The 26,662-nt window shown below is 42.9% G+C and overlaps 1 protein-coding gene across 1 annotated transcript; it reads left to right on the top strand.

The window, feature by feature from the left end:
* The first annotated feature begins 681 nt into the window (after positions 1-681).
* nploc4 (NPL4 homolog, ubiquitin recognition factor) lies at positions 682-24,544 on the top strand. Its single transcript, XM_033611411.2, has 17 exons — positions 682-1,058; positions 1,788-1,868; positions 4,336-4,445; positions 7,658-7,894; positions 7,970-8,018; positions 8,143-8,237; positions 8,319-8,442; positions 8,843-9,022; positions 9,222-9,308; positions 10,809-10,880; positions 10,970-11,096; positions 12,804-12,964; positions 13,199-13,270; positions 13,424-13,516; positions 17,037-17,153; positions 17,508-17,610; positions 19,164-24,544. The coding sequence occupies exons 1-17, from the start codon at positions 1,044-1,046 to the stop codon at positions 19,322-19,324; spliced, it is 1,884 nt and encodes a 627-aa protein (XP_033467302.1). The 5' UTR covers positions 682-1,043; the 3' UTR covers positions 19,325-24,544.
* The last annotated feature ends 2,118 nt before the right edge of the window (positions 24,545-26,662 follow it).

Genomic DNA, 26,662 nt, shown 5'->3' with positions numbered 1-26,662 from the left:
GGAGTTTATTCACGTAGGTTTACATCACCAAAGGTTTCTGACAAAATCACTTGACAACACGGCGAGAGAGGAGAGGGAGAGACGCTGTGCTGCTGCAAGAGGAGCCGCTGAATGAGTTCCCTCTGAGCGCTAAGTCACTAAAAGAGTCTGAGAGGTAAAACATTCAGGATGCCACAGTTTATTCCACACTACTGAAGCTGCTCCTCTTTTTGGAACCACCGCAGAGTCTGATTATTTTGCTTTCAGCCATGCTTGTTGTTGCCATGGATAACAGTTTGACATCAATATGTCAACAAGTTGAAATATTGCGGGTATCATGATATGAATTTTTCATGTGACTGGTATTATTGTAAGATGATATGGCACACTCCTACTGGCTAAAATGCCAGAGGAACAGAAAATTGTAAAGTAAAAAAAAAAAAAAAAAAAAAAAAATCCCACACCAATTCTATTATTGTTTGGTTTAATCATTATTTTAATCGTTATTTATCATTATTGTTATAGCTAAGATGTTTATTAGTGTTGATTTCACAGTAGTTCTACTTTATTTGTAGTCAATAAAATTCTAAAAACTAAATAATAATATAATAATAATAATTTGGAGGGGGGGGCAGAGGCAGCTTGCCCGGGCCGCTGTATGTGCTCGGTCCGGCCCTGCAGACTGTTATGGAGTAACGTTATTCGTGAATATTCCGCACAGTTGTCCGCTCTGCCTGGCTGCTAAACAAGCCTGCCCTGCATATATTAATATTATTTTACATCCTTTAATGTTTGTGTCTTCTGCATTGTAGTTGTGGTACACTTTGTACCGCCGCATTTAAAGAAAGGAGGAACGCGCCTTTTCAGCTAAAAACCGCTTGTTTCGGCCGTGGTCGCTTCGGTGTGGGACCGGTGGGAAACGGTCGGTTACTAATGTCTGCAACACCCGGTGTTTGAGTTGTGGGATGGAGTTTCGTTGACACAGAGAAACGCTACGTGAAATTTATATTTAGTGTCTCCGTACGACCACAGCGAAATCCACCGGGAGCAGCACCCCGAGCAACATGGCAGATAACATTGTGAGTATACCGGCGGGCTGTGGTAACGGCACAGAGGGGTCGACTCGGCTAACGTTAGCTAGTTTGTTAGCCGAAGTCCGGAGTGATGAGGCAGCAGAATTAGCTTGGTAGCTAACGGCTATCATTAGCACAGAGTGACTGGGGCCTGTTGAGCTAACCGGCTAATCTTAGCTCTGTGGCTAGCTGACGACATCTGAATAAAAAGAGGCATCTTTGTTTAACCTGAGAGCCTCATAACCGGCACAACTCCAGGAATAAAAATGTCCCGAGCATTGATTAGCATGCTAAGCTCATTAGCCAAACATTAGCCGGAATATTCTCGGTGGGTTTAATGGAAGCCAGGTTGTTGTTGATTCATTAAAAGTGATAGTTTGTTGGCTGTGTATAACCCCCCCTCACCCCGACAGCTTCAGTTTATATTGTCTGGTTTAAAGTCGACATCTTATTGTCTCAATATAAAACCTCTGTTGAAAAGTAGAAGCTCTCAGGCTAACGTTAACATTACTTTTTTGCACTGTCATCGTTGTCATAATATCCTGACACTGACACCACTGTAAAGAGGGGGACAAGCGCTGTTGCTTTGTCTGACAGGTGTTGCAAAGTCCTATTTAAACTGAGTTAGGTCCACAGTATTTTTGTTTGTAGGCAGTTAACAATGGAGCCTTGCATGCCAGTTGTTTGAGGTAACTTCCATCATTGAACACAGTTCATGTCTTTGTCTTTTTTTAGATCGTCAGGGTACAATCCCCAGATGGGATGAAGAAAATTCCTTCTACCAAGAGGGAGACAGCTGCTGCTTTTTTAAAGAAGGTAAAGTGTGTAAAACAGTTTTCAAGTCAAATGGACACATGCCTGTTATTATTGTACACCTCATATGTGATCACGTTATACAAGTCAGTCAGTCCTCCTCACACCCTGAATTTCGGGGGCAGTTTCTGCAGGACACACACCTGTACTTGCAAGGGTACAACATTTACATTAAACATATTAAAGACCCAGTGTGGAGGATTTAGGGGGATCTGTTGGCAGACATGAAATATAAAAATATGTTTTCTTTATTGTATAATTCACCTGAAAATAAGAATTGTTGTGTATTCGTTACCAGAGAATGAGCTGCTAATGTCGACATAGGGAGCAGGTCCTTGTTTATGGAGATTGCAATGTTGCATTGCCACGTTTCTACGGTAGCCCAGAACGGACAAACCAAATACGGGCTCTTGATAAGTAGTTAGAAGCCCATCTGCAACAATCAGCACCTGAGTTACACCGGTTTGCATGTGAAACTTATTTATTTAATGTTTTTGCATTTTTTTAATTCACCTAGTCTGTGTGCTTTGGAGAGGAAACGAGCTCTGCAAATAATTTGGTTCTATGTAAAAACCTCCTGAGCGTCGGGGTCTTAAGTTATGAGAGAATAAAGGTGAGCACATATGAGCAGGTGGTGGACGAGCCGCCCATACCAGCATGCCAAACAGCATCAGAGATACACTTATTTGTAAGGTGAAAATGCTTTTGTCAGTGTTCTTACCACTTTTAATCACTGGTTCCATTTGTTTTGGAGAGGAAGAGACCTCTGTGGGTGATGCGGCTCATGCTAAAAACCTCCTGAAAGTTTGATTTTTAAGTTATCAGAGAAAATAGGTGAGCCGCCTGTCTCAGAGATACCAAACAGCGTCAGAGATACACTGATTAGTGACGTGACACTGCTTTATTTAGTGTTTTTACTGGTTTAAATCCCTGGTTCTGTTTGTAGTGGAGAGGAAAGAGACCTTTGTGGGTAATTCAGCTCCTCAACACTGAAGGAATTCTAACCGGGGGATGTTTCAGTTGATTGCAGTCTGTAATTCACTGCTAGACGCCACCAAACCATCCTAATCTTACACACTTCACCTTTAAGTTTACCTCTTCCCCAGCAATGCCAGTGCCAGAGTGTGCACTGTTGTCACAAAGTACCCTTGTGTTTCTCTGGCCTTTGTGCCTGCTCATTGTTCATTTATGTAAGAAGCTGTGCAGAAACTACCAGAGCAGGTCAGTCCTGCAGCGCTCCTGTGTGCTCCGCTGGCTTCCATTATTAACATGTCGCTTGCCGAAAAGAGATTTGTGTTCAGTGAATGTCGTGAATGCATTGCTTTGCTCACTTGTCATCACAGCTGCTTATCAAGTCACGACCCAGACACTACAGGGAAGATAAACACAGAACAAAGATAATTTGGTCCTGAATGTTGATGTGTTTGTAAGAGCAATCGTGTTTAGCTTTTGATTTCAAGCCCACAACAATAATTACAAATACATTTGAATCAGTGCATTTGAAAGACCTAAAATAGAGCTGTGTTCCAGCAAACCAGTCACAGTGGAGCATTGCAGCAGCACCTCATTAAAAATGTATGTTTCCGTGTGAAGGCAGGATGGTGTAGCCTGCAGATCAATGTAGGGAGTAGTTGCCGATGTGCAGCCAGCGAAGGGTGGAACAGAAAACCATGGGCGTGAGGCAGACAGTGCAGAGACAGTCTGAGTCCTGAAGGTTTTATATCTGCAGCTGAGATGGAATAAAAGGAGCTCAAAGTGATGTTCTGTCTCATACAGGATGCAGTTTCCCCTGGCATACAGTAAAATATCTTACACTGTGTTGTTTTGTGTGGCTTGAGTGAAATGATCCCTGCTTAGTTTTACCAACACTGACCTTAAAGGTAAATTAAAACCACTGGTAGATGGTGTCTGGTTGGTTGAGATGTCACAGGGTCAGTGCAGCTATCTTTGTTTTTTTTCCTGTATGAAGTGTCCTCATGAGTTCAGTTTTTCTGCCAAGATAATCATTCTGCTCTCACGTAAACAGTACAAAAGTTCACTAATGGTTGTCGAAAATACATTTCAAGTGATGAGATACAGGTCGATGAGCAGCATCAAGCTGATTGTCTGCCTGATACGTGATGTGATGATTAAAGTGCCATGGGATACTCTGCTGGCCGCCCAGCTCAGAGTGCTCTTAATAGCTTAGTTTGGCTCACTCTGTGATGACCTTAAGAGGTGTTTCTACAAGCGGACTTTCTCTCGTTCTAAGAGGCTCTGTGCTAATCTGCCTCTGTAGGGTGCCTGGCATTGTTTGACGAGTGGACACCCTTTACACATGCACCTTTTTCATTGGCACGTGTTGACTTGAATGGTTTCCTAGAGCAAATATTCTGAGACATTTCCTGGTGTTGGAGCTGGCAGTATTTTTATTTCAGGTCATATGACACGATGTTATCATAATCAGCACATGGTATTATCTCTCTCTCAGGTGGCCAAAGAGTTTGGGTTCAATTCCAATGGGTTTTCTATTTACCTGAACCGCAACAAGACCGGAGAGATCCTCTCCCAGAACAAAACCCTGAGCCTGCTTAAGATCAAGTAAGTAAAAGTACACAGTGTCTAGATTTTACAATTTGTCCCTCAGTCAAATTGAATTCTGTGAGTCATTGAAAAGACACCTGTAGATATGTTTTAAATATCTAATCAATGAGAATGTTTGTGCAGAAAAGGTCTTAATAGAACAACAATTTTTTTTTTAAAGATTTTTTTTGGGAGGGGGCTTTTTGCCTTTAATGGACAGGACAGTGTGAAATAGGGAGAGAGAGAGCAGGGGCACGACGTGCAGCAAAGTGTACCATAAAACAACAATTTGAGAGTATCTAGTTTCAGTATCTTGACACGTGTACGAGTGAAACAGGAGAGGCATGCAGGAAACAAGGTTGGGAGAGCTTTGATTTGATTGTTAAGTGTGCGTTTCATAACATTCAGGCCCGATGGCATAACACCGATGACATAGTCGTAACCATCAGGGAGAGAGAGACACATCCCATTGTATGCTCCATGTAATGTTAGTTGCTGAAGCAGTACACTGTAAAAAGTGTTGTGCCTAATCTGGAACTGTCACAGATACCACTTTTGTCAAGCCAGCGGGCCTTTAACCACGGTATTTTGGGGAAATGAAGACACACTGATTATCATGCTATTAGCTAACTAATGGATCCTAGCTCTGTGTGCCCAACATGTCATGATATCATTGGTTGACATTGGTTGGTGCTAGTTTACGTAAGCATACATCATATTTTGTTTTACCGGAAGAAAACATGATGGGATTTTTATTTATTTATTTATTTATTTATTTATTTTATTGTTAAATAGGTGCACAGTATGACCAGAGATGTGATCTAAAGGAGGCTTAACCTGCCGCATGACCATTTGTATATCAGTAGCATACCACGTGTTGTGTTTAAAAACCTTCACACAACTCGTGCAGTATAATCCAAGTCTCATTTATCCTGTCGTGTGCTCAGTACTTCACAAAGACATTTCCACCAAAACATTACGATTTAAAATGCATCAGTACAAACAGGCTCAAGGACAGACTAGTAGTGTGCCTGGACACATGCATGCATTTGAACACTGCTCAAGTGGAGCTCTCTGTTCTTTACTGAGCATATGACTGGATAAATGAGACTTGGATTGTACTACATGAACTATGTGAGACTTTGCAAATGGATGATTTGGTATCGCTGTTGTTAAGAGAAAAAGGGAAACAAGGGAAGATTGCAACGAGCAGCAAATGAAGAAGTGACGCAAAAAAATTGCAAGCAATCAGTAAAAAGAGAAAATTCAAAGCAAGAAAATGAGTAAAAACAAAATAAAGAAAGTTAAAAACAAACAAGGAAACAACCTGGAAAAAGTGCAAAAAAAAATTTTAATTCTGTACCATAATTTTAAATGTGTAATAATATTAATTATAGATGTAGTTTGAAGTTTTTACCTTGTTTTTAAAAAAGGGGTTAAAGGGTCACTTAGCTGATTTTCAACCAATTCATAGTTTCCGCGTCCACGTGTCCACAAGAGTCCGCTTTGGTCCGTGCAACGTAAATCTCGTCATCCACCCGTGTCCATGAGGGTCTGCATGGACCCCTGCGCAGACTAGGGCTGTCAGAACGAACTTCGCTATTTGAAAACAATTCGAATTATTGTAAAAATAAGCATATTCGAAGTAGGAAACTAAGATTTGAATATTTTGAAAAAAAAAACAAACAAACAAAAAAAACCGGTGCTCTACCGTGCATTAAGAGATGTTTTTTGGGGGAATACATGACTGTCAGAGAAGCCCCGTTTACAAACAGACCTACAATCCATCTCCTCTCCTCTCACTCTCTCTCTTCTCAGCAGAGGGTGCCCTGTCAGCCCTGCGCTGACAGTGACAGGGCGCATCTCTTTGATCCGAAGTGACACAGCCCTTTTGCTCATGCTTCGGGATCGTTCAATAGAGTAATTGCAAATAAATATTGTTTTAATGTGTAACTATTGAAATGTTCACAAGGGCTTTCATAAATTCCTGCAATGTTGCAGCACTGCTGCCTTTGCAGGTTAAAAGTTAATGACAGCGACTTGAAGTGAGGAGGAGCAACATGTCTCCAGCTGCGCAGCTGTGTTGGTACCAACACCGCTGCGCTGACAAGCCAGAGACACTCACTTTTGCATGTGATGCAAAATATTGAAATAACACAAAATATAAAAATGCGGTGGTTGGCCTAGGCTATAGCCTATACCAAGGAATAAAAACATTAAAAATTCGAATCTGATTTTGGGGGAAGATTGACAGCCCTAGCGCCAACGTCCGTGTGCAGCCTGTTTTTTGTGATCGCTTGGACTCGAGGCCTTGCAGGTGCAGTGACTCTGCATGCTCCAGTCTCTTGCTCCACACTCCAGTCCTGCCCAAACTACTGCTTTTTCAACCAGCAGCAGCCTCTTCATTGAGTGAAGTTAGTTTCAAGTTGGATATTTGAGAGACATTGTTTCGCTGGCTCTCCCGGGCTGTTGTCAGGCTGCACTTCTGTATTTTTGTATGCCTGCCACAGCGGACACAGAGTATAGAAGCAGATCAAGGGACAGACCTGCCCTTCTCTCTCTCAAACTCAGACAGACATCTGATCAAACGGTAAAAATAGGCAGTGCTGATCAAAATGAAACCGAAATTCTGTTACTGCACTGTCTATTTCTTGCCTCAAATTTCAGAAACATATTTTAGCTTACTGTTAAACTGTAAGATGAGATTGTTTGTTACCAGCCGGCCAACATTGTGTCAAACGGAAGAGTTTGCATCATGTCACCCACCAGCGACAGAGTTTATTGGCCCGGTGTGGCGCTGTGCATTCTTGTTGTTGTAGGTTTTCAACCTCTTGAGCAAAAGCAAATGCCACAGCCCCTTTTTCTCTGATTTCTCTGGTCATGTAACACCAATTTCAAAAGTATCTTGCCTTCTTCTACTGCAGAGACAGCCCAGCTTTATCAAAAGGACATCTTTCCAGTGGTAAAATACTTCTTAAAGAAATAGAAATCCACTTAACACAGTGTGCCATTCAGACAAAAAGTGATACTCAAGCATGTACACAAACACTCATTGATTGCAAGAAGTTTATCTTAACGCAGGAAATAGTTGTGGTAAAGCTGTGAAACTTCTGGGGAAAAGACAACCTGTGAGAACGATGGGATATCACACAAAATAGAAAACAGATCATTTTACAGTCGATATTATTACTGAGCACCACGTCATTTGTTTTTTCTTATCTTCTTTGCAGGCATGGTGACATGCTGTATCTGTTCCCGTCAGGATCCTCTTCCTCCTCTGGGGAGGTGATGGACACTGCCACTCCACACTCATCTTCATCCCTACCATCCGTCTCATCCTCCTCATCCTCCTCTTCGTCCTCCATGATCCCCCGGTCCTTCTCAGCACCCCAGGTCCAGGAGGACGAGATTGATCAGTATCTGACCAAGCAAGACGGCAAGATCTACAGGAACAAAGATCCACAGCTGTAAGAACGAGACCGACTGCAAACATGCAAACTGAATATAAATGTCAGACACCTCATAACTCTGCTCTGTTTCAGATGTCGCCATGGTGCCCTTGGAAAATGTGTGCACTGTGTACCATTAGAGGTGAGAGAATTCATTCCTGTCGTTTGTTCTTTAAACCTGATGGGCTGTAATAACAGTGTCTCTGCTGAAAGACAAATTTATTTTGATGTTATTTATTCAAAGTGGCTTCTTTTATTTTCGTCAGCCTTTTGACGAAGACTACCTGAATCACCTCGACCCGCCAGTGAAGCACATGTCATTCCACGCATATCTTCGGAAGCTGACCGGTGGAGCTGATAAGTGAGAAGCTTGAATGTCTTCAGTGGAAATACACATGTTGAAATTCTAGTCAGATGATAACACAGTGTTGATGTCCCGCAGAGGGAAGTTTGCAGCTTTGGAGAACATCAGCTGTAAGATCAAGTCGGGCTGTGAGGGTCACCCTCCCTGGCCAGAGGGGATCTGCACCAAGTGCCAGCCCAGTGCCATCACACTGAACAGACAGGTATGTAACCAAACCTGTATGTCTGAGGTAAAAGCTTGTTTGCAATCATGTGACTATGACATGTAAAAATCAGATGGAGAGTAGAAAGTGATAAATCCATGTAACCATGCAACATAAAGGGGTCGGATGAACCTGCAGGCAGCAGCTGTGGACACAGGTGTCGTTACTAATTACCTCGTCCTTTAGACCTTTTGGGGTTCATTGTCTTACCCAAAGACTCTTTGACATGCAGACAGGAAGCGCTGTAGATCACACCACCGGCCCTGTGATTTGTGGACTCTTAAGCCACAACCGTCCCATGCTTAAAGAAACAGTCCTCTATTCGTGTGTCGTCTAAAAATGCACTCATGAATCCCCAAAACCTGTTGCATGAATGTTTCTCTCTGTGTTCCTCTCCCAGAAATACAGACATGTGGACAACATCATGTTTGAGAACCACACCATCGCTGACCGCTTCCTGGACTTCTGGAGGAAGACGGGCAGTCAGAGAATGGGATTCTTGTACGGCAGGTACACTGAGCACAAAGACATCCCTCTGGGTATCAGAGCTGAGGTGGCTGCCATCTACGAGCCGCCACAGGTGAGGGATTCACTCTGAATACATCACTGTCTGACTCGGCTCCTCCACTTAATTTGAGTGTCTTTTTTCATTATCTTGGTACAGTATGTTTCGTGTACTTTAATTGTCCTTCCATCAACGAGTTCAGGTCCTCATTAAAGTTGTAGTAACTCCTCTTGTTTTAATTTGATGGTAACTCTTGGTCCCTGCTGTGTTTCAGAACGCCACTCAGAACAGCCTGGAGCTGGTGGACGATCCTAAAGCTGCAGCTGTGGATGAAATCGCTGCCAAACTGGGCCTCTGCAAGGTTGGCTGTCTTTTCTTGCTTTCTCTGTTTGATGCTGAGCCTCCTGATTACCTCGAGGCAAAGCTGTTTCTTACCTTGCTTTCACACTGAATCCTGACAGTTTGCACTCCGGCAGCGTGACAAACTTTGAACTCGAGGATCAGGGCGGATTTTTGCTTCTCTGTCAAGGTGTTTCTGCTTTATGCCTTTGGCACGGGAATAGATTTGAGATCGTCAAAGAATTAGCTCGTTCAGTGTGAAGCAGCTCGCTTTGCTAAATAAAGTGTGGTCTTTGTGGTCGATGGAAATAACCATATTTACACCAGGATAGAAAAAGAGACACGAATGATGCTGGTGGTGCCATGTGTGAACAACACAAACTCTTCCTGATCTTGGTTACATGTTTTTGTTTGTGTTCTCCTTTGTGAAGCAACAATTGGGAAATTCTGGTCGACAGATGTTTAAAATAACAGTTTGGCCGACAGCCGATATCAGTGTTTTGTTGTTTTTGTTATTTCCCTTTTCATGCCAGGGAAAATAAGAAATCTACATTTGAGAAAATAGCTGAACTGCTTTAAAGTCATTCAGCCTTTGTTACACTACCTTTGAATGAGCACAAATTCATAAAACAACCTTAATTATATCACCTTCTTATAACGCGTCCAAAGCCTTTTTTACTTTCTGTATGATATATCATAATTCCTTTTCTAATATATATTTTATATTGTGAAAACATCAACACATTTCTTCTTCAATCACCTGCATTTTTTCAGGTTTTTTTCTGCAAAAACTAAATTTCACAAGATGACGTTTGAGCACATTATGATAACTTTCTAATTTAACTTTGCCCAATACTGATATTTACTGAATAGAGCTTGAACGCATCATAATGTAACTTAGTGCAACCTCTGTTAGTCGTTAGTTCTGGTCACTGTCTGCTAACAGCCAACATTAACGAGCTCTCCTCCAGCTGATGTCTACACAGATTTATTGTTCATGATGCAACGATAGGGATTTTATTGTGTCCTCTTGTTCATTCATCTCAACACATTGTCTGTTGTCTCCGGGACACCGTTAGTCTCAAGCCCTGTTTTGTAGCCTGGGCAATGTTGATGTGACACAGCAAAAAAACAAAAAGCAACTGCCATCGGCGAATGTTATCTTATCTGCTGATAGGTCGATGGCAGTCAACAAGGCAAATATTGGCTGATAACCGATGTAAGTCGGTGCATCCCTTCTTCTTCTTTGTGATGTTTGAATTAAGGTCATTTTACTCTAAATTTTTAACTGTGACTAACAATTATTTCCATTTGTTGATAAGTCCGCTGATTATTGTTAGATTAATGATTTGGTCCTTAAAATGTCAGAAAATAGTGAAATAAATCCATAAAGAATCCCAAAACCCAAGATGACAAATTCTAGTGTTTTATTTTGTCCGACCAAAACCCAAAGATTTTAACTTCACTACATAGAAGACATATTTTAAAAGATGTAAACTGACATGTTGGCATTTGTCTTCAGGTGGGCTGGATCTTCACTGACCTGCTCTCTGAGGATACGAGGATAGGCACCGTCCGCTACACGAGAAACAATGTGAGGAGCAGCTCACTCACAGATGACCTGTTCATCAGACTATCATTCTGCTTTCCTCTGTGTCTTAACGTTGTCCCATCTGCTGTCAGGACTCTCACTACCTGAGCGCAGAGGAGTGCATCACAGCGGGATACTTCCAGAATCTACATTCAAACCCTTGCAGACTCTCTAGAGACGGCCATTTTGGCTCCAAATTTGTGACCGTGGTGGCAACAGGTACGTTTTTGTTCAGACTAAACTGAGGTATGAATAAATCTAGGTTAATATGAACTCTACTACTCTTTAAAAACAAAAGTCCACTCTCCTGATAAAAGATTAGATTATATGACATAGAACTTGATATCATATATAAAAGTTATGATAGTACGTAACCAATCCCCTTAAAGTGATAATGGTACCAGTAGAGTACTTTATTCAATACCCATCATGTCATTGGAGGCACTAAGTTGCCAAAAATGCCACCAGACACCACAGGCGTTCAGTACAGCCATACCTTCAAATGTTATGGTGGGATCTGGGCGTGCTGAACTTACTTAGTTGCAAACGACTGTGAATGTCTTTCAAGTGCAGCTCCGGCCTGAGAGGTGTCATGATAAGTACTTTTTTATTCTCCTCGTGTATCTACATGTTGTATGAAGTAATTTTGAGCAGCAGTCTAATAGGAACCAGATGCTCTCTGAGACTCTCTGTTTGGTCTGTGGGATTGAGGCCAAGTGTTTACACTTTCCCTCCTTCACAACCTCGCAGACCTCCACGTATATTCGTTCCAGGAGAGCACAAAACACAGCAGTGACCTCATCACTGTCATTTGTATTAATGAGACACTGGCAGTCAAAGCTGACGTCATAGCTACACATCTAATGCCAGTGCTGCAAAGTCCATCTGTTTCACTCTCCTCAGTGAAAAAGACACGGTCTATTTGCAAATGAGTTTCATGTGCTGAGCTGAAGAGTCTTTAGACGGACAGGAAGCACGCTGACATAATAAGAGTTGTGAGTGAAATCACTCTGATTGTCCGTTCAGCTCAGCACATGAGTAGAGAAACAAAAGTGAGGAACGTAAACAAACTGATAAAATCAAGAGGTGTTGACATCGAAACCAACTTGTTATATTACGTAACATTATTTTTTTAGCCTTTGAGCTTTTCAGCAGAATAATAAGTAATTAATTGTTTGTGTTGTTGGCCGTCAGCTGTAGTCTTTGTGGTGTCTTCATGTACGACTTTTTCGCCAAGTCACAGGCCACGTAAGGCGATGCAGCAGTCGGCCTTCATCGCCATTAGTTCCTTGATGTCCGTTTGGTGTGTCTGGGTCTTAAGATGTGACCGTTGGTCTTTGTGGTAGGCTGTTTGTAAAAAGTGACAGCAACGAGCGCAGTGTTTTACCTAAAGTTGAACATTTTTCAACTCTGATCAGAAAAAAAGCTAAATGTGCAGCACTCACTGCAGAGTAGATCTTCAGCACCTCATCACACTGCTGCCATTTGTAGCAGAGTGTAAATATGTTGCGCTTTAATTGCAAAGAATTAACAAGGAAAACGCACTTTTCTTTTCGACAAGTGGAGGCAGAGCCGTTGCTGCAGCTGCACCTGTCGCTGTCCTCTACATGTTTTTGTTTTAGAGGACTAGAACGCCTGCAGGCGAATATGCTGCCCTGTCAGGTCCAGAAGAATTGTATCCCTGGATCCTACAGTACTGGAGAAAAATGAGTAACGTCACATTTTCAGACTTTTGGCATCGACTTGGTACCAAAGTATCTGTTCTCATGACATCCCTCACCATGAGTGCTATAAAAGTCTGATAAAATGTCAGTGATATTGATTCAAATATGTTTAATGTAGCTCTAATCAGCGGCTAATTCAGTCAACAGTGAATGAGATTATTCTTCATCCAACATGTGAACACGTGTGTCTGTTCCTGTGCAGGTGGTCCAGATAACCAGGTGCACTTTGAAGGATATCAGGTGTCCAATCAGTGCATGGCTTTGGTGAGAGACGAGTGCCTACTGCCCTGCAAAGATGCTCCTGAGCTGGGCTACGTGAAAGAGTCCAGCCCAGAGCAGTACGTGCCAGACGTCTTCTTCAAGGTATGACCTCACACATGTAGCAGCAAATTATATTGACATGTAACTACCCGTAATATTTCTAATGGTGTATGGTTCATGTTTCTGAGAAGACACAGTGACCGAGCATTACACACATGATTGGACTGTTTGTCTCATAATTAGAATAATGACATCCAGATACTTTGCTGTGTGGGCCAGGCTCTATGAGTCGCTTCATCCAGATGCTGATCATTTTTTCCTCCTTCTAACCTAAAGGACAAAGACAAGTTTGGAAATGATGTCACGTTTCTAGCTCGGCCTCTTCCCGTGGAGTACCTTATCATAGATGTGAGTATTATTATTTTCTACGGTCAGCAGGTGTGTGTGTGTATTTTTTATTTTTGTTTTTAAGGGACCTATTTAACGCAGCACCTTTTCTTAGTAGTACAATGTACTGTCACTGCTTTTTAGAAAGATAATTCCCTGTTTTTTCTTGTACAGATAACCACCACTTTTCCAAAGGACCCCCAGTTTACCTTCACCTCCACACAACGCTTCCCCATTGAGAACCGTGATATCCTGGGAGAGACGCAGGTGAGTCACTTTTGGATAAACTTGTGTTTATTTTTACTTCGATACAGTTGACCACGCGATCCTGCTACACCGCCTCGAGTAGTCCGTGGGCATAACAGGCTCCGCCCATAGCTGGTTCAGGTCTTGCTTGACAGATCGGACTTTTCTGTGCAGTTAGGTCACTTTTCCTCTGCTGCAGCCACACTGACCCACGGAGTCCCCCAGGGCTCCATCTTGGGCCCTGTTCTTTTCTTGTTGTATATGCTGCCCCTAGGTGATGTTTTTAGAAAGCACAAGATTTCTCTCCATTGTTTTGTTGACGACGTCCAGATTTACCTGCCACTAAGGTCTTTAAGCAAGGATGCAATGCAACCTCTACTGGATTATTTGAGTGATGTCAAATCTTGGTTGAGCTCTAATTTCTTAAATCTTAATGAGTCCAAGACAGAGGTTATCCTGTTTGGAGGCCACATGTCCCCACGCAGCTCCGCAGATTTCCTGGGCCCCCTGAACCCCAACATTCGTTCCTCTGTAAAGAATCTCGGGGTGGTTTTTGATAGCCAATTCAAATTTGACAATCAGATCAGTGCTGTTGTCAAAACTAGCTTTTTCCAGCTACGTCTTCAAAACAAAGCCCTGTTTCTCAGCTGCAGACTTTGAAAGAGTGATCCATGGCTTCATAACCACCAGATTGGACTATTGTAACTCCCTTTATGTTGGCCCGGATCAGTCCTCACTCAACCGTCTACAGCTCGTCCAGAACGCTGCTGCTCGCCTCCTCACAGGCAAGAAAAAGCGTGACCACATCATGCCAGTTTTAGCCTCCATCCACTGGCTCCCGGTCTGTTTTCGTATTGATTTTAAACTTCTTTTAATTGTTTTTAAAGCCCTCAACGGTCTGGCCCCTCTGTACCTCTCTGAGCTCCTTTTGCGCCACACCCCAACCAGAACCTTAAGGTCTTCGGACCAACTACTGTTGGTGGTGCCAAAAACCAGACTAAATTCTCGAGGTGACAGAGCCTTCGCAGCGGCTGCCCCCAGGCTCTGGAACAGCCTTCCCCTTCACAGTCCCTAGAGACTTTTAAATCCTCCCTAAAAACCTTTCTCTTCCACCTGGCGTATTATTCAGCCTGAGCACCATGATCCTGGGGTTTTGTTTTTTTTTTGTTTGTTTTTTTAAATTGCTATTTTAATGTTTGCACTGTTTGCTCTGTTTTCTTATCGTTGTTTTCTACATCTATTCTGTTTTTATTATTGATGTTGTTTTAACTCTGTACCCACCTATGTGCAGCACTTTGGTCGACTGCCGTCATTTTAAATGTGCTCTAGAAATAAATCCTGACTTGACTTGACTATTTTTAACTTTCTCATCTCTGATTGAAGCAGTCTTGGTAAAGAGATAAAACGATAATAAATATGGATTTTGTTGTTAAATATAGTTTAGTGTTAAGACAGAGCTTTGCAGCCGGCAGTGGTGGGAAAGGCTGCAAATTAACCACTCTGGGCGTGTATGCACCATCAATTTACGTCCACTAAAAGTGTTCGTTTTTGGCACTGACAGACTCTGATTGTTATTATAAGTGTCTGACGACATTATGGAAAGGATCCCTGATAAAGCTTTGATTCTCTGCCCGAGCCAGATTGAGCCAAACCCGACCCACCAGGTTTGGGCCGGGCTGTAATTTCTCAATATTCCCCTGTTTTTTTTGTTTTTTTTTTAAATAAACCTGGCAGCTCTCATGCGTACATGGCAGGAGTTGCATTGAACTGTATCAACAGGGAAAGAAAGAGGGAGATAGAGGAGCAGTGTTTGCGTCTGCCTCTCCAGCTCTGGGAGAGATGTGCATGACGTGCAGCAGCGAGCAGTGATCATCATCTGTGCGTCACATTGCCATGGCCTGCCGTGGGCACTCAAAAACAGAGAAACACTGAGGGGGGCAGACTGTTCTGCCAAATGTGTTGTGCACAAAATGCAGAGTCAAGAACAGACGTTTGAATTAACAGAAGGAGGAGACGAAGGTGAAGTGGTGCGAGGAGTCGCGTCCGCCCTTTGCTTGTAAGACTGTTTTAACATAAAATATATATATATTGGGGCTCGGGCTCAAATCAGGCTCGGGTTGGGCTTTGACAGAAGCTGGTGGTTCATGTGGGGTCGGGCCTGATTTTTTGGGTCCAATCAAAGCTCTAATTCCTACCTATCAAGCTTTTTTCTTTATTATTTGTTAAAGAGTAAGATCCTTTCTGTTGAAACAGGAACAGCTCTGTAATTGCTATCATCAAATGAATTTTATCATTGTAAAACTAAAATACGTTGGATTCTGTACCAGTGACCTTTACTCTTTCTGTAAAAACAAAAATGTATTTTTTCCTGCTCCTCTGCTCCCTTCTAATCACACGAAGAGCAACTGTCTGTCTGTCTGTTGCTTGTGTGTGTTTGTGTCTGCTTCTCTCTGTCACTCTGTTTACACACAACTGACAAATATGTGGAATACGTGCATTATTTAAAAATCACAACCTCAAACAGCAGTTCTGGGCTGTTTGTTTAATAAAATGGGCCAGATAGAGTGAGAGCAAAGGTTTCAGCTTGCTGGGAAGCAGACAAAGCTCCGTAGAAGACTTCAGGGCGCTTCTTTGAGCCTAGCAGCTTCTCGGAACTTTGTTGTCTCTGCAGCAAAGTGCCCCGAAGCTGTGAATCTGGCCACAGAGTTTTATGGGCAGCACTTTGGGCGCATTCTTTCTGAACCCAGTGTTCTCACCCAGGTGCGTTCTCAGGTACAGGAATCTGGCACCAATTGATTTGATGTACATTGGTGCTCGATAGTACCAATGTATTTCAGTCAGTACCCTTAAGAGTACCGAGTACAGTACCAAACCCTAGTGCTCACACACTGACACTCACAAACTGACTCTGTCTGGCAAAAACCTGCACTTTAGTGGACGTATATTGACAGTGCGAACATTCCCAGAGTGGTGACATTGCAGTTGCTATTGTAGTGTTCTGAACCAACTTCCCATCAGTCACTTACACATGAAAACATGAGAGAATGTGGTCCAGTTGTCCTTTGAGTTAACAAAAACCTGCTGAATCTTGGATGGATTGATGACTATCTTACGCTCTGACTGGAGTTGAGTTTGCACTAACACATGCTAAATCTACCTCTGTACTGGACACACGTGATGGAATCAGTGTAAGGTAACATGTGAAGGCTCAGCTTCAGTGCATGCATTGACAGTTTCCCTTTTAAAATACTCATCAGATATTTTAGATAATTGGAGTCAATAGGAATGTGAAACTAATGAGCATCTAAGCTGCAAAAGCAGGAACCTCAGAGTTAAATCAACCACATGATGAAGATTCCTGAAGCTGTTGTTTCTCCTGTCAGTCCACTTCAACCTTTATCTCTGCCTGTATTTTAACTTGACATGAGCAGTCGGTCACAGCTTAGCAGCTGAGAGAATTAAGGTGACCCTCTAGTTTCCATGACCTCAGGAGGTCAGAGGAGGTTTTACATCTTGTTTTTCGCTGTTTGTGTGTCCGCAGGATTTCCACAGTTTAGCAACATACCTGTCCCAGTGCACCTCCACGGCATTCCTGGACATCGTATCAGACTTCCATCTGCTCCTCTTCCTCGTCACCAATGAAGTGATGCCTCTGAGAGTAAGTTGATACCTCCATTTGTTTTCCATTTGTGTTGCCTACAATGGCTTAGAATAAGGCCACATTCCTCTCCAGTCTGGAGATTGTTACTGGTGTGAGGATGTTTTCACTCAGGCCCTTTGTTCATGCTGGTAGATTTTCAAACCGGGCCGTGGCCCAATGATGACGATCAAAGGCGTCTCTGATTTAAGAGAATGGTTTTTCTGTGTTAAGATGATTCTGAACTGCTTGTTCAGATTTGGATGCTTTCGATAGTATCCAGATGTTAAAAACAATGAGCTGGTGGTGTGTTTTTAGTTTCCTGAACCTGTCGTCATCTCATGGATAGATGAGAGTTTGTGTTTGTGTTTGCAGGACAGCATTGGGTTGCTACTAGATGCAGTGAGGACTTCTAATGAGGATCTGGCACAGACCTGGAAGAAGTCGGAGCAGTGGGCCACCATCGAGCAGCTGTGCAGTAAGTCACATGTTCAGTTTTACCTGGCCTGATCTTAGATTAGTTTGGGCACTTGTGTCAAAATAATTTTCTTGATAAATTGAGTAGCAGATAACTTAACAATTGTTTAAAGTTTTGCTATGCAACTTTTTAAATGTTTTCATCGTTGCCATCTCTAATGGGTGACCAGGTTGTAATGTAACCTTTAAAATTGAGACCTTCCCTGACTTTCTTGGTTGCCTCTCACAGCCTGTGGGCTGATTTCTTTGAAAAAGACTCAGGACTAATTTTCTGCGAAAATTTTCCAAGTGAACAAACGATTGGCACCCAACACAAGTCCACACATGCTGCGTTTCTGGAATATACATTTTGCAGCAGCGAACTGGTAGAGACAGATTCACTTGGTGCCCTGTAGCAGCTCAGATTCAGCCAAAGCAAGAGTGAGCGCAGGGGATCGGCAAACTTTCTGTTGCTGCTGTTACACGGGTGAGACTCAGCGCTGCCATTGGCCACCAGCCTGTTGTGAACCCCGGGGTTGGGGTCCGTGCTGGCTAAATATGAGCTGCTACTGTAGCTAACGTCCGAGCTCCCGTGTCTTAGAGGCAGGGAGTGAGGTGGAGGGTCCGCAGGCTGTGCTAGGTCACTTATTCTTGTGTCATTTGTGGTCTGACAAACAGTAATGCCCTCAAACTCAGTGCCCTCCGGTGCTAAAAAGAAATTGTAACATTAGAGGAAACACTGACATGTGGAATATGTTGTGATATTGTGGTTTGAGCTTGCTAATTTTAGCTCGCTTGCTAACACAGATGAATTGTTAGCTAGCTAATGTGGCAAAATACTTAAATGATAACGTGATTTAATTAATCCAGAGTCCAGGGTTGATCTGATTGGTAAAATGGCTGGTTTTCTCTTTGCAAATTACTTAAATTATCTAACGTTATGAATCCACCAGTGACAGATCAGTGCAGTGTAGCTTAGCTGCTGCTAGCTGGAGAACCTTAGCTTGCTTTCCAATGTAATCACTGTGTTAGTTAGCTAGCTTGCAAATTACTTCCCCAGCTAACATGATGAATCATACTAACTTATGTATCATGGCGATCAATGTTGATTTAGCCAACAATAAATGATGTAATGGTACAAAGCATTTTCTACCAGCCAAGAGTGATGCAGAGGCAGCCAACAAGCTAATTGTAAACAGAGCTAAGGTTAGCCTGCTAGCTAAAGGATTTGCTGTTTTCTCAGTTGAATATCATAATTGATTGTATTTTGGGATTTGGAGATTTGAAACGATCAAACTGCAGCAGCCCTTTGACATAAAGAGTTTTACTGTCAGATCAAGTCATGTCAGCTTGTGGCCTTTTAGTGCCACGTCTAATTTGTTGTTTATGACCAAAAACTTGCAAAACTAATGGGCCTAGTAGGTTTGACAGAACAGACAATTTTAAGTTACCATTGACTCTGGCAACTTGATGGGCATTGTTTGACAATATTTTATAGAAGAGTAATCAGCACACTGAGAAATTAATGAATAGATGATTTAGTTACATCCTGTAATCCATCTCCTGTCCCTGTAGGTACAGTGGGCGGGCAGCCCTCCAGCTCTCAGGGTTACGGGGCCATGGGCGGCCCCTCGCTCCCTGCCTCCTCCTCAGCCATGTGGTCCTGCCTCCACTGCACCTTCATGAACCAGCCTGGCACAGAGCACTGTGAAATGTGCAGCCTGCCCCGCAGTTAAAAAAAAAAAAAAAAAAAGCCCTCTGCCTCCATGCCCTGCCCAGATCTCATCCTGCCCAGCCCTCCTCTTAACTCGCCAATGACATCGCTGCACCAGGACCAGCTGCGAGATTTGGATGCCCCCCCTTTTTTGTGTTTTCTTATCGCCTCACTTTGAAGCCTTCCCATCTCACAGGCTGCTGTTCGGCGTGAAAGGGATGCACTCGTTTACATCCAATCCAATGAGTAAATAAAATCAAACAGACTGTGTTCTTTGTATCCCTCCTCACAGCGGCTCTGGTGAGTGGCGGGGTTCGTTAAGGTAAAGCACTTTCCCCCCACCCCCCCCCCCCCCCGAATAATCAGCCCCTCAGATAAATCCTGCTGCGACTCAAGACAGCAGCAAAGACTCGAGTGTTTGGATGTCGTCTCACATCAGTGCCCCTCTCACTCTCACAACGTCTTCTGGAAAATCTTGCTGTGTATAAATACATTTGAGGAATGATACTGTTATTTAATTAAGCTTCTTCTTTTTTTTTTTTTATCTGATTGTAGCGATACCTTAAAATTTTGAATCTTCAGCGTGGACTCTACTCAGTCAGGTTTTTATAGGTCCTGGTCTCTTTGACAAGCCCCTTAAAGTACAATCATTGGTCAAAGCTCAGACCTGAAAACACTTAAGAGCTGCAGAGTAATTCCACTTAAGTAGAGAGTTTATATTTTCAGTATTAAATTACTTTAAAGAATAAGCCGCAGAGTTGGAAACACAAAAAGCTATTCACCCCTAACTCATCCTCCACTGATTGCAGAAGTAACATGTTGGTGACTGATGTCCCGCCGACTCAAAGTGGCTCCTAAAGATCTTTCACTGGTTTGTTGGAATTGTAGCTTTTGGATTTGGTGGTTTGAACTTGAGCAGGCAAAATATGTAGCTTATTTTATCAGCTGTATGTTCTGTCTCTGATAAAACTCCCCAGGACACCATCATCATCATCGTCATCATTATTATTACTGACTGCACTGTATTAGCCGTGAGGTGCTTCTAGAAACAACTGGTGCTCGCCACTTTCCTCTCTGCCGCTCCCTACCTGTGGTTCTTTTGTTTTCTCGCTGGCGCCGGTCCAAAGGAGTCGGACCGTAACCGATGGGGCCCCTCTGGGTTTTTCCATCACTCAGCCTTCAAAGACTTTGCTGCTCAGAGTGCGAGGGGTCGCAGGTCACCACGGGGAGAGAAAGCTGCCTAACATTTCACTCGTCTCTTCTGATGTTTGTGCTTTTACATCTGTGAGCAGGATGACGATGATCAGATCGATGAAGAGAACCTCGTCTGTGTTCAGTTCTGCAGATTATTATTATCTGTTCTTTCAAGCAAAACAAAAAACAACAAAAACCTGAGCTTCTTCCAGCGGGAGGCACGTAGGATGTTCAGCACGCAGGTTCAGTCAATATTTTTTCCACTTTGTAAAGCTACAGTTGTCAGTGGTGTGGAAGGAGCCGAGCCTGGAAACAATGTGAAAAGCACGTAACGCTCCACGATGGCACTAAAAAGGCACACAGGCCACTTAAAGGGTCAGTTCACCCAAATGACAAATAAGGCAAAACATTTTCTCACTTACCTCTCGTTGTATTTAGCCAAACAAATCGTTGATACGTCTCTGAGGTTCACTGATCAGCCAAAACATTAAAACCATTGACATGTGAGGTGAATAACGTTGATCACCTCGTTACAATACGATGATCTGCTAGGAGACCTTTGGTCCTGGCATCAGTGCAGATGGCACTTGACACGCTCCACCCAGCCAACACCGTTACAGACAGTGATTCCCACAGAATTAGAATCTGTGTTTGATGGGAGATAACAATGTTTTTTTGTCTTGGTTATGTCCTTGTGTATCAGTCTGTGACCCTCTTTAAATTCAGAGGGATTTGCAGGTCTGAACGTAGCGTAGGCGAAACTCTTTATGAGTAATTTTTTTCCTCGGCAGCAGTTTGCAGAGTTTGAGTTGCAGGGTTGATAATTGATCAGAGCTTATCAGAACAGATCGAAGGATGAGAGGAGCAGCTGCTGCCTGGCATTCTGCTGCTCCGTCTGTGCCCAGAGTATCCTCTGCACTGCGACAGTGTGCATGTATGAATAACCCAGTGGTTGGTAAATTCCAAAAGCACTCGTAATTAACAGCCCAGCTCCAAAAATAGAGGCGGCAGGTATTTCAATCGTGGCAGCCCGCCACAAAAATATCAATTTGTGGGAAATGTTTCAGACAAAGTACCACCCTCATGGCGATGGCTGTGACCCTCCAGCAGAATGATGCACCATGCCACGCTGCAAAAACTGTTCAGGCTCCACGAACGTAATGAAGAGCTCAAGGCATCAACATGGCCTCCAAATTCGCCAGATCCCAATCAGATCGAGCATTCATGGGACGTTCTGGTACCTCCAATCCATGGTGGGGCCTCGTTGGATCGGACTTGGCTCTGACCTGTCGAGGCATGGACACATGACCTCTGAGGTGTGCTGTGGTGTCTGGCACCAGGGCGTTAGTGGTGGATCCTTTGAGTCCTGTGGGTTGTGAGGTCAGGTACCAGCATGTCCCACAGATGCTTGATCACACTGGGGTCTGGGGAATTTTGAGGCCAGGTCGATGCCTTGAGCTCTTTGTCACGTTCCTCGGGCCAAATCTTAGTAGTTGTTATGGTGTGGGGTGGCGCGTTTCTGGGGCCACTGTCATTGTTGAGTGCTGTTGCCATGAGCGGGGTTGTGTCAAGTTGCATCCACATGAACGCCAGGACCAAAGGTTTCCCAGCAGAACGTTGCACTGTAACAGGATAATCAGTGTTACACACTTCACCGGTCAGTGGTTTCAATGTTTTAATGGAGGTGAATGGAATCTTATTTCAGTGTGACATTTGAAAATTTGACAGTCAGCAGTTTTCGTAGGCATAAAGTTGTCAGTGAGAGGAGGCAGACACTCTCAGAGAAAGACGAGTAAAAGTTTCTCCATGTGTAGATGCCACTGGAGGTTAGTGAGGAAATGTTTTGTTTTTATTGTAAATCATTTCTGTGAATTAACCCTTTAAAAGGCAGCTTTGGCCATTTTCAACCTGGACACTGTTTCCCATGTTGTTGTGTCTCAGTGACAAATGGAGACAACAGTTTTTTAAATTTGTCCAGTTTGAGTGAGAGTGAAACAGGCTGCAGTTTAACCACTCGGATCCTGTTCACACCGTCGGTGAACGTCCACGATAAGTGTTTGTTTTTGCTACTGAAAGATTTAGTGTTATTATTATTATAAGTATCGGACAGAGATATGACACTTGCCAAACTCGCCAGACTCCAAAACACACCTCATGGTGAACTTCCCTCCGTCCCTCCAGTGCCTACATCTCTCTCTTTAGGGGAGATAGGCAGCACTGATCAAATGTAAACCAAGACTCTGTTACTGCGTCACCTATTTCACTTCTCAGATGTTTTCAGAAACCTATTTTAGCTTAACGTGGAGCTGTGCATTCTGGTACTTGTTGGTTTTCTACCTCTTGAGCTAAACCTATTGCCACAGCCTGTTTTCTCTGGTCATGTAGCACCAATTTAAAAATTGTGTGTTTCTACTGCATAGGGAGCCTTAGTTTTATGTGAGGACCTTCTTTATATCAGTGAAACACGTTTTTAATTCACCCAGTTAGATGTGAAAACATGCTGCATCTATACACGCTAAAATTACTGTTGATTTAAATGGAGTCTGGTGGGTTTGGTGATGGTGATTCAAAGGCTGTTCCTGGTTAAACAAAGGATCTTACTCTTTAACAAACAGCTCTATCTCTGTAGGGATCTTTTACATAATGTTGTCAGACACTTCCGAGCCTGTCAGTGACAAAAATAGTTTTAGTGGACGTGCGTTGACCGTGTGAACATGCCCTGAGTGGTGACATTGCAGCCTGTTTCACTCTCTCTCAGTGTTGGACCACCTTAAAAAATCGTTGTCTTCATCAGTGATTTAAACACAAAACATGATTAAATAATTCCAGGTTGAAAAGTACCAAAGTTCTCCTTGGACACATCACAGTCAGCAGCAGGCGTTTGGGGATCGTTGATTAAAACTGGTTCTTTTTAATCATTTTTATGTTCCCTTTTGATTTTCTGTCATGAGACTAATACTTGGACCAAAACTTGTGAGATCATTTGAGTCATAAAGTTCAGCTTTGGTTGCACAACATTAACATCTGGCTACAAAATGTTGCTTCGAGCCGCTCCACACGAATGCTCATAACATTTCTAACATGCAGCAAAATCAAAACATATTGTCCGTACACAGCTGTGACGGATGTTGTTAAGCATGGGTGGTGCCAGAATGAAGGTTCATCCACCTGCAGAGGTAAACGTGTCTACATAGACACAGCAAAGACAATATGGGAAAAAAAAACAACAGTGAGCTTTGAAGCTAACAGACGTCATGTTTGTCGTGTCCTGCATGACTTGAATGCATCTGCAGTTTTTCTAGTGCTCATATAAATTGAATTGAAAACTGATTTTTAAAAGACTAATTGAGGACAGAAGCTAACGCACTGATGCTAAAACAAAAAGCTAACAAGCTGCACGACTCATATCAACACATTTTGAATGATCCTCATTCATCCAGTTTTTGAGTCTCTTTAAATTGACGTCCTCGATGCGTCCGCTGCTGACTGATGACAACATTCTCAAACCTTTTATCGCCACTTTCATGTTTACTTTTTCCTCGTAACTTTGTGCACTGCTACATGAAATAATTTCATTTCGCTAGAAGGAAGTTCCACCTGACAGAAGCGAATCACTGACTTCTATTTCATCGGGGTCGTTGACGGGGTTAACGGCGGGCGAGTCGTCGGCTGCAGATTTGCTATTTATGAGACGTGTGCTTCTTCGTAAGAGCTTGACAGTAATTCCATTGATGAAGTGAGAATATATTTTTAGTTGTAGGTTAATTTGAAAATGCTTGAAAAAAAAAAAAGTTTGTTTTTTTCTTTTTCTGCCCGGTGATATCATTCTCGCCCCCGTGTGAATTCTCAAGAGCGATTTATCTGATGTCATGCTAACGGACGGCAGTGACCTTTTCCTTTTGTATTGATCCAGGGGCCGTTTGCTGAGCAAGCATGCTCTTGGAGTTACAGCCGGTCCTCACTTTCCACTGAGCTAACTGAGGACCCTGAAAGTTGTATGCTGTTGACCTGGATTTGAAACAAAATAATAAAAAACAACTACAAAGAATTCTTATTGCTGAAAATATTGTGTGTGATTTGTTGGGGCTCTGATTAGATTCAATCAGAAAATTACATCGAAGCAAAGCAGGGTTCCTACTGTCATTACATCCCTGGAAAAGTTATGAAATTAGAAAAACAGTTTTCCAGGCCTGGAAATGGTCTGGAATTACAGAATGTTTTGGAAAAGTTTTGAATTTAAATTGTTTTGGCTGTTGTTTAAAAATGTTCATAAAAACCCTGAAACATGTCCAAAATATGTTCCTTAAAATCTAGTGCTGTTAAAACGTCATTAGTATCACATGATACACAAAAGCCCCGTTTCCACCAGCAGTGACCCTTCAGACATGGTACCTAGACCCTCGGTGTGTTCAGACAGTCCTCTTAAATGTGGGCGGGGTTGTTGTCACTCACTGCTCCGTCCAGCACTCGCTGTATTTCCTCATCAGCGGTGACACAGATGGAAGTCTGCACCTGGTTTATCGTCCACAGAACGAGGCTGCACGCCCACATTTTCACAACAAAATAGAACAGGCTGCAGTGAGAGTCTCTCTCCATGGGATATTTAAAAATAGCAGCTTTGTGCATTTAGTCCTTCTCAGGCAAGCTCAGGGGTTTAGTGTTGCTGTAGCCCACAGGAAGTGAGGATTAGAATATATGACCTTCACATAATCCGCTCCAAATTAATCTATATTTTTAAAGTCATTACTAAAAGTGTGTGTCATATAAAAACTAAAGTGATGGTCAAAGTTGTCACAGTGAAATTTAAGGTGTGCTGATGGATTCACGTCATCAACTCATGCATTGAGTAACATTACAAGTTAACGTTCCACCTTAAAAGTTGCCGGCAGTCGGCCCAGTGAATGAAGTTATTTTTTTCTCTTTCATTTTATAGTTGTAGTTTACTGATGTATGAACAGAGGTTACATAAAACCAGAGTGAGCGTCCTCTACTGACCAATCAGACTGCAGGGTTTCTAGCTCCACCTTTTAGTACCAGATCTGTGTGCTAGGTACCCCAACAGAGGGGGGACCAAACATGGGGACGCTAAGGAACGCTTCTGTTGGTACCATCCACAACTTTTACTGTGGGAACAGAAAAAAAGCCAAACACACCAAACTGAACTGAACCGGACTGCTCGGTGGGAACGGGGCTACTGCCTAGACTGACTATTGTCATTGCCAAGGCCACGCCCCCTTTTGGGGAAAAGAACCAGGAAATCAGGTTCAGGCAAGACTGCAAGTCGATTCATATGCTGCGTTCGTTTTGTACTCGGAAGTCGGAAGGGAACTGGGAATGACGTCACCTCCGAGTTGACAACAGTTTTTGCATTCTAGTTGACGACGGTGGACAAGTCAGAAAAAAAAACATGGACGCCCGCAAGAAAGCCTTTGTTGCCCTTGCACTTTCGGAGTATAGACAGCTTCAAAACCATCATGCACTCCAACTGATGAACGCCGCAGATGAGGCTGACCTAATGTAAAACAAATAAGATAAAATTGCTATAAACAGTACTTTAGCAGAGTGTTTACTCACTATGTATGTGGCCGGCAGCCATCTTGAATTCGGGTTGATGCGGTTGCTCCGAGTTTGGAAATCCGATCTCAGGGTGCGTTCAAGTTTAAACTTGCGACTGGTAACTGGGAATTTCCGACCTCCGAGTACAAAACGAATGCACCAATAGACATGGCAGTAAAACAAATGAATAATGCATACAAACTTATTAAAATTAAAATCTGAACTCATCAAATCGCACTAATGTCCACAGGAGCTGTGGTTTTCTAGCTCCGAAAAAGGGGCGTGGCCTTGAGGTTTTGCAGGCAGGGTACCTGAACGTGGTAGCTAGTTAGCGACAGAAATGCCTAACAAGTGAATAAATGTAGTCAGTGCTTATGCTTAATAGTGTATGGCTGTATCTCTATACGTATAGGTCTACCTATTTAAAGTACTTAATGAAGTTGTGGACATGTAAGTACGTCAGTAAAATTGAGTCATAAAGTGTTTTTCACAAGGTACGGGGTGTCATTCATAAAACAGTGCGTAGATCCAAACTAAAAATGTACGTACGGACAAAAAACAAAAATCTCCCAAAAATACTAAACAATTTCTTAAATCAGGCTCCACCATC

This window comes from Epinephelus lanceolatus, chromosome 21 (genome assembly GCF_041903045.1).
Source record: "Epinephelus lanceolatus isolate andai-2023 chromosome 21, ASM4190304v1, whole genome shotgun sequence".
Lineage (NCBI taxonomy): Eukaryota > Metazoa > Chordata > Actinopteri > Perciformes > Serranidae > Epinephelus > Epinephelus lanceolatus.
Note: the sequence above shows the minus strand (reverse complement) of the source record. Positions and strands in the feature narration are given on the sequence as shown.

What these genes read in the sequence shown, in the direction of transcription:
- nploc4 (XM_033611411.2), top strand. An exon ending in CCAAACTGGGCCTCTGCAAG is followed by an intron (nt 9,309 to 10,808) that starts GTTGGCTGTCTT and finishes ATTTGTCTTCAG; the next exon opens with GTGGGCTGGATCTTCACTGA. An exon ending in TGCCAGACGTCTTCTTCAAG is followed by an intron (nt 12,965 to 13,198) that starts GTATGACCTCAC and finishes TCTAACCTAAAG; the next exon opens with GACAAAGACAAGTTTGGAAA.